Raw genomic sequence first — 12,802 nt, 5'->3', positions numbered from 1 at the left:
GGCAGCAAAATCAGACAAGACAACCCAGGAAAATTAGCAAAGAGAAGTGACTAAACAACCAAACTAAACAAAGGGCTACGTCAACGATCATCCATCCATTGTCTTCCGCTTATCTGGGGTTGGGTCGTGGAGGCAGCAGACGAAGCAGGTCATTCCAGACGTCCCTCCAACCAGCAACGCTTTCCAGCTCTTCCTGGGGGATCCTGAGGTATTCCCAGACCAGATGAGATATATAATCCTCCCAGCAAGTTCTGGGTCTGCCACCGGACGGTCACATGATCGCATCATGTGACTGATGGACTCAGAAGTGATGCTGGATGGCCCCGAGGTCATCAGCCAATCCCCTCTCAGCATGGAGGGGAGGTGCTGTCGCCATGGAGACTGTCAGATGAGGTTATAACAGATATTAATGAAGGACTAAAAACCATGATTGATTGATTGATTGATTGATTGACAGGTCAGGGATTGATCAGTACCTGTAGCTCTGTGTCGATACAAAGACACCATGAGGACAGTAGAGATGAAGTATGGACAGAACACCAGCAGGTGGCAGAGCAGCCTGAAGACAAGACGGAGGGAGGAGGAGACAGGGGGCGGAGCTGAGGAAGGGGGTGGAGCGGAGGAAGGGGGCGGGGCTGAGGTTGTAGGTTTACCTGTAGCGAGAAGAGAACCTTATCAGGTGACTCTTTCTGCTCATTTCATGTTTATTTTCAATCATTCTGTGTCTCTTTTTAGTTGTTTTGCATCTTTAAGATTGTTTTGTGTCTTTGTAGTTGCTTTTATGTATCTTCAAACTCATTTTGTGTCTCTTTTTGTTAGATCTGTGCGTGGGACATTCCAGAATTGGAGGACATTTTACATCCCACATGTCAAATTTCAAACAATCTGTGTACAAAATACTAAAACATTCAGTTGTTGTGTAAATGTACTTGTCTTGAGGCCAAATCTAAAAAAAAACTAAGAGAAAGGAATGTTTGAAAATGTTTTTTTAAAATACCAAATAAGTCTGGAGTTCCCCCTGAAATGCCATTTTTCTCTTGTTCCACCCCCTGATGACCAAATTCAATCTCAAATAAAACTGTTTAAATGAAATCTAAATCTCCTATTTTTGGTATAATCAACATAATATTAGGAATAATAGTTGTTATGCATGGAACGTGTTTCCCACAACAACCCTGTTAGCAAAACATTTTTAGCTGATAGAAGAAGAAGAAAACAGTGAATCACATGAAACGCTGAAATTAACATCATCGAACAGTTTTCCTAAAGAATGGGTAGAACAAAGTTATGTCCTCTCTTCTGTTTTTCATATTTTCATCCCATCATCAGCCTTGATTGAATGTCTCACTCTAACTCATATTATCAGGATCAGACTAATTCTTTGGACTGTTTTCCATCAGTCAGTTTGTCCTCTTGGTCAGCAGTAACAGCAGCTAAATATCTAGCTTCTACTGCTGAGAAAAAGATCACATTAGCATGGATTAGAGTAGAGTTAGCAAACAACACAGAAAACATGGAATAAAAATGCTACCATTGATGTGGAAGCTGAGCCAATCAAGCCTTTGATAATTTATTATCTATTATTGATTAATATGGAACAGAAAATAAAAGAGAAGGGCTTTTTTTCCCAAAATTTTGAAGTCCACATGTCCTCCAATTCTGGAATGACCCATGTCTTTGTGTTAGTTGTGTCTCTTTGTGTTGGTTGTGTGTCTCTACAGGTTGTGTGTCTCTACAGGTTGTGTGTCTTTGTGTTGGTTGTGTGTCTCTACATGTTGTGTCTCTTTGTGTTGGTTGTGTGTCTCTACAGGTTGTGTGTCTCTACAGGTTGTGTGTCTTTGTGTTAGTTGTATGTCTCTACATGTTGTGTCTCTTTGTGTTGGTTGTGTCTCTATTCATGTTGTGTCTGTGTTAGTTGTGTGTCTCTACAGGTTGTGTGTCTTTGTGTTAGTTGTGTGTCTCTACAGGTTGTGTGTCTTTGTGTTAGTTGTGTGTCTCTACAGGTTGTGTGTCTCCACAGGTTGTGTGTCTCTACATGTTGTGTGTCTCTACATGTTGTGCGTCTTTGTGTTAGTTGTGTGGCTCTACATGTTGTGTGTCTCTGTGTTAGTTGTGTGTCTCTACAGGTTGTGTGTCTTTGTGTTAGTTGTGTGTCTCTACAGGTTGTGTGTCTCCACAGGTTGTGTGTCTCTACATGTTGTGTGTCTCTACATGTTGTGTGTCTTTGTGTTAGTTGTGTGGCTCTACATGTTGTGTGTCTCTGTGTTAGTTGTGTGTCTCTACAGGTTGTGTGTCTTTGTGTCAGTTGTGTGTCTCCACAGGTTGTGTGTCTGTGCTGATGCAGGTCTCTTTCAGTGGAAGAATCCTCACCTGTGACAGAGATCCAGCTGGATGGAGACTCTCCATGACTGCTGATGTTACACCTGTAGAGACCTTCATCACTCCTGGAAACATGGAGGATGGTCATGTGACCTCCGGGCTCAGTCCCCATGAGGGAGCCATCTTTATAGAAAGCGGCTGGGAGGCGGGAGCCGTGCTTTGATCGACAGCTCAGAGTGAGGGGATCTCCCTCCATCACAGGGAGGACAGGACTCTGCAGGATCACTGATCCACCTGAACACAGCAGAGACAAAGTCCAGCATTTCATCCATTCACACACAGCTTCATCAGCACTGACTGCACAGTTCATCTTACCAGGAACAGTGAGGTTGATGCTCTGACTGGCTGCTGCCTGGCTGGACTCACACCAGTAAACTCCACTGTCCCACTGAATTAATGGATCGATGGTACAGCTGGAACCAGATCCTTTTCCCCAGTCAAGTCCACATACACGTCTGGTTTCTCTGGTGGTGTTTCTCCTCAGAGTCCATCCAGCAGAACTGTCTTCATCCTCACAGCTCAGAGAAACAGAATCTCCTCTAAAAAACTGAGATCTGTTGGGACTCAGGTTCAGCGTCACCTGGTTTGTTGTGCAGCTCATCAGTGAGAGCAGAGCTGCAGGAGAATCACACTGAGGTTAGTTTGAAGCGTCATATTGAGCAGGACATGGAGAATCAGAGGTAACTTACAGATCCACAGCAGAGATGTTCCCGCCATCCTGAGCTGCTGATATTAGATCCACTGTCTGATCAGCTCTCAGTCTCATCAGTAAACCCGCCTCCTTCCTGCCTCTCTGCTGTGGTTTCTGTGTTTGGCCACAACCGAGCAGAGAATTTCAGTTTAAGATGAGGCTCTGAATAGAAACATGAAGCAGAAACACACAGAAACCAAATCTAGAGAATCAATGATCAGCAGCAGAACCTGAATCAAAACATCAGCAGCTGTGTGATGCCTTCACTGACAGAGTGATGCCTTCACTGACAGCATGATGACTTCACTGACAGTCTGATGCCTTCACTGACAGCATGATGCCTTCACTGACAGTCTGATGCCTTCACTGACAGAGTGATGCCTTCACTGAAAGTCTGGTGCCTTCACTGACAGCATGATGCCTTCACTGACAGAGAGTGATGCCTTCACAGACAGCGTGATGCCTTCACTGACAGAGTGATGCCTTCACTGACAGTCTGATGCCTTCACTGACAGAGTGATGCCTTCACTGACAGAGTGATGCCTTCACAGACAGCGTGACGCCTTCACTGACAGAGTGATGCCTTCACTGACAGTCTGATGCCTTCACTGACAGAGTGATGCCTTCACTGACAGAGTGATACCTTCACTGATAGCATGATGCCTTCACTGACAGTCTGATGTCTTCACTGACAGTATGATGCCTTCACTGAGAGAGTGATACCTTCACTGACAGTCTGATGCCTTCAGTGACAGCATGATGCCTTCACTGACAGAGTGATGCCTTCACCGACAGAGTGATGCCTTCACTGACAGAGTGATGCCTTCACTGAGAGAGTGATGCCTTCACTGACAGAGTGATGCCTTCACTGACAGAGTGATGCCTTCACTGAGAGAGTGATGCCTTCACTGACAGAGTGATGCCTTCACTGACAGAGTGATGCCTTCATTGACAGAGTGATGCCTTCACTGACAGAGTGATGCCTTCACTGACAAAGTGATGCCTTCACTGACAGAGTGGTGCCTTCACTGACAGTATGATGCCTTCACTGACAGAGTGATGCCTTCACTGAGAGAGTGATGCCTTCACTGACAGAGTGATGCCTTCACTGACAGAGTGATGCCTTCACTGACAGAGTGATGCCTTCACTGACAAAGTGATGCCTTCACTGACAGAGTGGTGCCTTCACTGACAGTATGATGCCTTCACTGAGAGAGTGATGCCTTCACTGACAGTCTGATGTCTTCACTGACAGTATGATGCCTTCACTGAGAGAATGATGCCTTCACTGACAGAGTGATGCCTTCACTGACAGTCTGATGCCTTCAGTGACAGCATGATGCCTTCACTGACAGAGTGATGCCTTCACTGAGAGAGTGATGCCTTCACTGACAGAGTGATGCCTTCACTGACAGAGTGATGCCTTCACTGACAGTCTGATGCCTTCACTGACAGAGTGATGCCTTCACTGACAAAGTGATGCCTTCACTGACAGTCTGATGCCTTCAGTTACAGCATGATGCCTTCACTGACAGAGTGATGCCTTCATGACAGAGTGATGCCTTCACAGACAGCGTGATGCCTTCACTGACAGAGTGATGCCTTCACTGACAGTATGATGCCTTCATTGACAAAGTGATGCCTTCACTGACAGTATGATGCCTTCACAGACAGTATGATGCCTTCACTGACAAAGTGATGCCTTCACTGACAGCGTGATGCCTTCACTGACAGAGTGATGCCTTCACTGACAGCATGATGCCTTCACTGACAGAGTGATGCCTTCACTGACAGAGTGATGCCTTCACCGACAGCATGATGCCTTCACTGACAGAGTGATGCCTTCACTGATAGTATGATGCCTTCATTGATAGTATGATGCCTTCACTGACAGAGTGATGCCTTCACTGACAGAGTGATGACTTCACTGACAGAGTGATGCCTTCACTGACAGCATGATGCCTTCACCGACAGAGTGATGCCTTCACTGACAGTCTAATGCCTTCACTGACAGTCTGGTGCCTTCACTGACAGTATGATGCCTTCAGTGACAACCTGATGCCTTCACTGACAGCATGATGCCTTCACTGACAGTATGATGCCTTCACTGACAGTATGATGCCTTCACTGACAATGTGATGCCTTCACTGACAGTCTGATGCCTTCACCGACAGTCTGGTGCCTTCACTGACAGTATGATTCCTTCACTGACAAAGTGATGCCTTCACTGACAGTCTGATGCCTTCACTGACAGTATGATGCCTTCACTGACAGTATGATGCCTTCACTGACAGCGTGATGCCTTCACTGACAGAGTGATGCCTTCACTGACAATATGATGCCTTCACTGACAGAGTGATGCCTTCACTGATAGTATGATGCCTTCACTGACAGAGTGATGCCTTCACTGACAGTCTGATGCCTTCAGTGACAGATTGATGCCTTCACTGAGAGAGTGATGCCTTCACTGACAGAGTGATGCCTTCACTGACAGAGTGATGCCTTCATGACAGTCTGATGCCTTCACTGATAGTATGATGCCTTCACTGATAGTATGATGCCTTCACTGACAGTCTGGTGCCTTTACTGACAGAGTGATGCCTTCACTGACAGCATGATGCCTTCACAGACAGAGTGATGCCTTCACTGACAGTATGATGCCTTCACTGACAGTCTGGTGCCTTCACTGACAGAGTGATGCCTTCACTGACAGTCTGATGCCTTCAGTGACAGCATGATGCCTTCACTGAGAGAGTGATGCCTTCACTGACAGAGTGATGCCTTCACTGACAGTCTGAGCAGCTCTGAAGGATTACTGGAGGCTTGGTTCGTTTATAAACATGAAGCAGCTCCGTAGATCTGAAACTTTCTCCGCATTAACAACAGATTTACTGATTGTTATCTTCAATATTTGGTTTTATCATTTCATGCTGGTGGAAACAAACTGTCTGTAAATGACAGTGGTTCAGCTGAGAGGAAATCAGATGGGGGTTTTGTTTCTGCAAACTTCAACCACTGAACTGTGGTCCGAAACAGCAAAGAAGTGAAGTGGCTGCAGGATATCAGTGGTTGATGTCACTCACGGCAGGAAACATAAAATGTTTATTTTTTTAACCACCAGCTTCATCTAAATCGGTTTCATTTTTCTTGTTCATGAGCAGCTTTTGAGCTCTATGTAGATTAGATTTTCAGTGACCTACTTGATTTATATTGACTCCCTCTACATTCTCTGACAGATCAGCTGGAAAAAGAGCTGAAGTAAGATAGAGAGAGAGAGATAGAGAGAGAGGAAAGTGATGCTGTTTGGGACCAGAGTGTCAGGCAGGACCACACTGGAGATAGACCTATTTGGAAGGCTGGCCAGGATCCTGGTGGGGAAGGTGGAACCTCTCAGACTGACAGAGATAGCAGGAGCCTGGCAGTGGTGGCAAAGGTAAAACACCTCTGGAGGCTGGGCAGGTGGGCAGCAGGGAAGAGGGAGGCCTGGGTGGCCATACAGGAGCTTAGTGGTGGAGCTCCTCAAGAGGCCGATGGTGAACATCTGAGACGAACCTCCTCAGGAGGACTGGCAGGATCCTCGTGGTGAAGGTGGAGCTCCTTGGGAAGCCGATGGTGGAAGCAGAACCCCTCTGGCTCCCAGCAGACATTGCAGAATGACGATGGCAGGGACCTCACGTTGGTTAACCCAGATGCACATTCCAGAACAGAAGAGATGGGTTGAAGCTGCAAAGGGACAGAAACAGGATAACAAATGCTCAACGACATCAGACCTCCCTCCTCCTGGTGAAGCACATGAACAGAGTCCTCTGTCCTCTGTCAATAATGTAAAATGACCAGCTGAGCATGGTGGAGGCTTTATGAACTCAGAGGGTCCTGACAGCTGTGCATCCCTTTAAACTGTATCTTCACAGATACATACAGTCATCAACAAAAGTTTACCTCCTCTTGTAAAGACCATGTATATCATCACAGTCTTGAGTTTCCACTGCTTTCTATAACTGAATTTTCTATGGTGGAATCATTTATATATAATACCATATTGTAACTTATATGTATAGTGCATTTTTTCTGGGTTGTATTTGATCTGGGGGTAGAAGTGCTTATGAACAGGTAAAATAATATGGTTATTTTATTAGTTTTTTATTTAGGAAGAGGATTTGTTCCACAGTGTGAGGGCTGAGCATGTTTCTTCTTGGAGGTAATTTCCTCTCACATGGAACTGAAGAGGCTAGAGTGCACAGAAACTGCAGTACAAGTTGATACAGATGCAGGTAAATGGTCTTCCTAGTTGCCCAGAAGTGGAGTGGATCCTCCATCCGGGGAATTAAAGGATCCACCATGTACCTTTGGACTTCCACTGTGGCATCTGGGCAGCAATCCTCACCTGCCTCTCCACCACATGGCTGTCCAGCAGATCCACAAACCGTCACCTAAAGAGGATGAACAAATGAAATTAGTTTGTTAAAAATAGTCTCAAAATGTTATTTGAAAAACTGCACAGTAGATGACTGCTGTTTTCACAGGTGTATACATTACCTGATACTGCTGTTTATCCAGTAATATGAGAGTGGAACCAGGTTCAATGCCCCGACCCAGTCAGTTGTCAGACTCACTCACATCCTTAGGCTTGCCCATTTTTCCTGCTTCTAACAACAACTTTGATGAAAAAATATCCACTTTCTGCTGAATATATCCAACCTGCTAACAGAAGCCACGATGACGAGATAATCAGTTTTATTCACCTGTCAGTGGTCAGAATGTTATGGCTGATCGGTGTGGATCTAAATGCAGATCTCACTGTAGTCACCGCTTCTATGAAAACACCAGCGATCTTTGTTGCTGAACCATCCTTCAGTATCATTCAGAGCATTTCCTTGGTACAAAACCAGAACCAACTGGACCTGCTCAGTATTTTTATCCATTTTTCAGAGTATAATTGCGCCATCCAGTGGACCTGAGTGGGAACAGCTGCATTCATTTTGATTCTGCACTCATTTAGGCAGGTTTTTCCTTTGACTTTTCACAGAGCTGTATGTAGTGAATGTACATGGTGTCTACATATGGGCCACTAGGTGGCAGCACTCTACTTCTGTTCATCAGTAAATGTATGTTGTCTTGGATTGTCTGTTTCTTGTTAATAATCAATGTCTCATAATGTAGATGTATACATGTAAAGGTAATACAGCAGGTAGGAGGGACATTTTCATGCATTTGATGATACTGTATAAACTGTAAATATATATAATGAATGTAATTTTATTAAAATGCAATACACAATATTCAACAACACAACTTAATTTCAAGTTCTTTCTTTTTTTAAAAAAAATATAGGGCCAGTTCACAGCATCTCATTGCAGTTCACACAGTAAGATGAAGACCTGATGAATTTAAACAGACAAAGCAAACAAATCCTCGTCCTCCTTTCTATTTCCTTCAAGAAGAACTTGGCAACAGTGGGAAGGAACCAAACGATCTCCACTTATCGAGAGTTATGAACCAGGCTAAGGGAGGTCAGCTGTCTGTCTCGACCAATCAGGGTGAGGGTTGGAAAAGCAGCAAAGCAGATGAAGAACAAACACTACATAAGAGAACAATATTCATTCCACCTCCTTCACTATTTCTTGAGGGGAAGTTCTTGCGTTGACAGTGTTTTTACTTTCTCAGCCACAAACTGATGTTATGCTGATGATTTATGACTTTTTAGGTCAATATTACTTCAACATTTGTCACATATCGTCACCACAGTGAGTATATTCAACAGCAGCTCAGTGAACAGACATAGAAACGAATGGTTTCACTATTGAACTGCTGCTTCTGAAAATACTCACTGATGCTGTGAGGAGACTGAAGTCTCTTGTTTCTTTTTTTTAATTTCAAACAAAGTCGCACACTGTCATCAATGATCCATCAACATATTGAGTGTTCATACAAACGTACAAAACCTGCAGTAACTGTACAGAAACCTCCTGAAATGATGCTTTTTTTCCATCATTTCCCTTCACAGCAGAACAAAGAGAACAAACAAAGCGACGGTGCCTCATTCTTGCCTAATCGATCGTATGATAAAAGTGTCTCGTGTCAATCCAGGGTGCTGAGTAGCTGGATGCTTCCGGCTCTGTTTTGGAGACACATTCAATAAAGAATTAACAATTTTAAACTTTTAGTAAAAACTCAGATTGATTCTGGTTTAGTAAATAAACAATCAGACTAAATTCAACTCGGGTTCTTGGTGTTTCCACTTAAAGTTCTCTCTACTTCTAGTCTTGGTTGAGCTGTAGAGATGCAAGACTTTTATTATTTTGATACTGCAGTGAAAAGTGAGCCCACAGTGAGGAAAAACATGAAAGAAATATCCCAAAAACTGTTTGACATGAAGTTGTGGACACTCAGCACGACTTCTTTGCATCTTAAGACAAACTTTATATTTCACCTACTTGGCTTCTACTTAGCTTTTATTTTTACCTGTCATACATACATCTATAATAGGGCAAAATGCATCTGTGAGGACATATAAGTCCAAATTTACGACAGCACATCTACAAACTCGACACCCTGATAAAAATAAATCAAACGCAGGCATCGACTTTTATTATTGTAACGGTGGCAGCTTCACTCAGAAACAACCTTGAGCTGCTACACAGTGAACTTCCTGCTTCTGTCTGGGGGTTTACTGCGTGGTTCGTATCTGAAATGCTAAAAAAGAAGCACAGATGAGAAGCATCTGAAACATACGCTGTTTAGTTTAGAAATGAATAAATACAGGAACAGCAGGTCAGTGGTTTCACCTTTGTCTGGCTGCAAAGCGATGTCTGTTTAAAGGCTTTAGTGCTGCTATCTTTAGCCTTGAACCAGACTTCTACACCAGTTCCTGTTTCTCTGAGTGTCGGTTAAATTACCTTTTACCTCCCTGGGTCTTGTGACGGTGGCATATGTCGTGTATTTTGGTTCAATTGAAATGGATTCTGCACACACAAGTAAAAGTAAGGAGACAAAACATGAGATATTTTGGTTGTGAAGTCTGTAGCAGCGTCTTTTACATACATAGCATTGATTTATCAGCTTGAACACGCATCTGCACAGATTAAATGGTGCCTTTAAAGAACACATGTGGCAGTTTCCACTAAACAGATGTGCAATGATAAACAAAAGCATACATTTTTGACAAGTATTTAAAAAAAATACTTAGAAAGTGTCAGAAACATACGCTGTCTAGTTTAGACATGAATGAACTGCAGCAGGTCAGTGGTTTCACCTTTGTATGGCTGCAAAGCGATGTCTGTTTAAAGGCTTTAGTGCTGCTATCTTTTGTATTGAACCAAACTTCTACACCAGTTCCTGTTTCTCTGAGTGTTGATTAAATTACCTTTTACACCCCTGGGTCTTGTGACGGTGGCATATGTTGTGTGCATTGCTTCAGCTGAACTGGATTCTGCAGACACAAGTACAAGTAAAGAGACAAAACATTAGATTTTTTTGGTTCTAAAGTCTGTAGCAGCTTCTTTTACATATATAACTTTGATTTATTAGCTTGAACATGCATCTGCACAGATTAAATGGTGCATTGGAAGAACAATTAAAACAAACAAACAAACAAAAAAACAACCAAAACTGAAGTTGGTCAATAAAATGTGGCTTTTTTTTTTTAACAAGAATTTAGAAAACAAAGACAGATTTTTACAAAGCAGTACCAATTAATACAAAAATATAAACCCTTAAAAAATGATATGCATAAATATTAACTTCCCTCAAGTCAGTATTTAGTAGATGCACCGTTGGCAACATTGAGCCTGTGTTGGTCTCAATCAACCTTAACATCTGCAATTTTACACCGATTTATCTTTGCAAAAGTGGCCAAAGTTGGTTTAGGACAATCTGAGAGTGCAGATGAGGTACAAAATGGTTGAGAGGTCATAAAATGAAGTACTTCCTAACTGTTAGCAAGTAGCCAAACTCTTGTAGGGCATTAAAGGATGAAGAAAATGAGAAATTGAATGTGGGCGAAGTCACTGAGGACTGTGTAAGATCACCAACCAGGCTGGTGTTCCTCATCTGTTGGTGGAGAAGAGTAGGACTGGACAGACGATACTGGATAAAACAAACAAACAAAAACAACAACAACAAAAAATCAGCTTTGGTGCTTCCTCCCATCAATGCTAAAACCACATTCTGAAACAAAGAGCCAACTCTGAGCAAACCTCGAGTGGAAGCGGCTCCTTCTGTTTGGCCTCTGGTCGCTGGTTGATGTGTCCGACATAGAAGAAATCCAAGCAGCAGCAGAAGCACCAAGAAAACGCTGCCTCCCAAGCTGAGCAGCAGAAAGAGCTGATGGGGTTTACGATGAGGAGGAGAAGCTCCTGGAAAGATACGAGCAGCTATTAGACATGATCATCACACTGCAAAATACTTTTTCTGAACTGTAATATCTGTCTGAAGTATGGACTATGGAACTTTATCTGTGATAATTGGGGTTATTTCTGATAAAGACAACCAAATGTGAAAAAAATGCCCACTTGACTTCCTCAGAATCAGTTGATTTTCTTTTTTGTTTAACAACTTTATGAGACCTTTTGTTGTCTTTAACTTGTTCTGACCAACCACCTATCAACATGCTGATGTGAGCTATTAAAGTTTACCCAGAATGCACTTTTTAAAGTTCTCTCGGGTGAATTATCAGAAAACAAACACATCTGGGGTACCAATGATTGTTTCTATGACTCTATGTTGTAGAAATTAGTGTTCAAATGATGATACATCCCATAATACGGATGCACAGAGTTGTTTATAGAGAAAATTGGGAAGACTAAACCAAAACCAGATTTAGTCTTTAGACTGTGACACCTGGAGTGGATGTAAAACTGATTTAGTTTCAGTTTATGCCAGAACTGAAATTCGTTTCTCATCCTGAAAATATCGTGTTTCTATCAGCTGTGCTAATGAAGTTATGAGGCTCAGAAATGATGGAAAAGATGACATTTCCAAACACCATGATGTTCTTCAAGGGTCTGTAACTCAGAAACTTTTCATAGTATGAAGGTGAATTTTTGCATGGCTTCATTAAATACTCTGAAGTAGCTGTAGATAAAGAACCAGCTGATTCTGAGGAGGTCAGGTGGGAGACGCTGACAGATCTTTCATGGATTTATTTTGAAACACTGGAAGATTTCACCTTCGGAGATGACAGACAACCAGCTCTGTGGTGATTCTCCGACATCAGAGATGCTGCACTTGTAGAATCCTTCATCAAACCTGGAAAGATTTGGACTTGTAATGGTTCCTGTCGAGCTTTTTCCAATGGAGACACCATCTTTGTAGAACTCAGCCATGAAGCTTGAGGACGTCTCCTTTGTCCTGCAGCTCAAAGTCACGTTATCTCCCTGCATCACAGGATGGACTGGACTCTCCAGGACCACAGAACCACCTGAACAACAGGATTCCACAAGCAGTTTGTGCCAAGAAATACTTTCTGTTACACTTATATGATACTACTATTATCTCAAGACTACTGCACCCTGCAGGGTCAGTATGGCCTTGATTGAACTTCCAAACTTGATGTGCCAAAACACTCTGAGGAACAGAATGGTTCTCTCTGGTTTCTAAAAGCTCCATCACCAGTTCAACAGTCTCTTCACATACTTTGTGTGTTTTTAAAGTACCAAAAGCGATGCACCAAACTCTTATTTTTTATTATCGATTAATTAATTGGTCCCAAAAACATCAGAAAACAGAGAAATG

General features: G+C 42.8%; 1 protein-coding gene and 1 long non-coding RNA gene across 2 annotated transcripts; both read right to left on the bottom strand.

The window, feature by feature from the left end:
• Positions 1–301: 301 nt before the first annotated feature.
• LOC118471781 (Fc receptor-like protein 5) lies at positions 302–3,063 on the bottom strand. The gene is made up of 4 exons (XM_055008037.1): positions 2,695–3,063; positions 2,371–2,613; positions 477–653; positions 302–381 (listed from the first exon to the last, which is right to left on the bottom strand). The coding sequence occupies exons 1-4, from the start codon at positions 2,978–2,980 to the stop codon at positions 302–304; spliced, it is 786 nt and encodes a 261-aa protein (XP_054864012.1). The 5' UTR covers positions 2,981–3,063.
• A 5,214-nt stretch (positions 3,064–8,277) lies between these two features.
• LOC111583235 (uncharacterized) lies at positions 8,278–11,152 on the bottom strand. The gene is made up of 4 exons (XR_008600682.1): positions 11,102–11,152; positions 10,434–10,499; positions 9,967–10,032; positions 8,278–9,763 (listed from the first exon to the last, which is right to left on the bottom strand). It is a non-coding gene; the product is annotated as an uncharacterized LOC111583235 (long non-coding RNA).
• Between the last annotated feature and the right edge of the window lie 1,650 nt (positions 11,153–12,802).

The sequence above is a fragment of the Amphiprion ocellaris genome, chromosome 23 (assembly GCF_022539595.1).
Source record: "Amphiprion ocellaris isolate individual 3 ecotype Okinawa chromosome 23, ASM2253959v1, whole genome shotgun sequence".
Taxonomy (NCBI): domain Eukaryota; kingdom Metazoa; phylum Chordata; class Actinopteri; family Pomacentridae; genus Amphiprion; species Amphiprion ocellaris.
The sequence above is the reverse complement of the archived record's forward strand: the minus strand, read 5'-3'. Positions and strand labels throughout refer to the sequence as shown.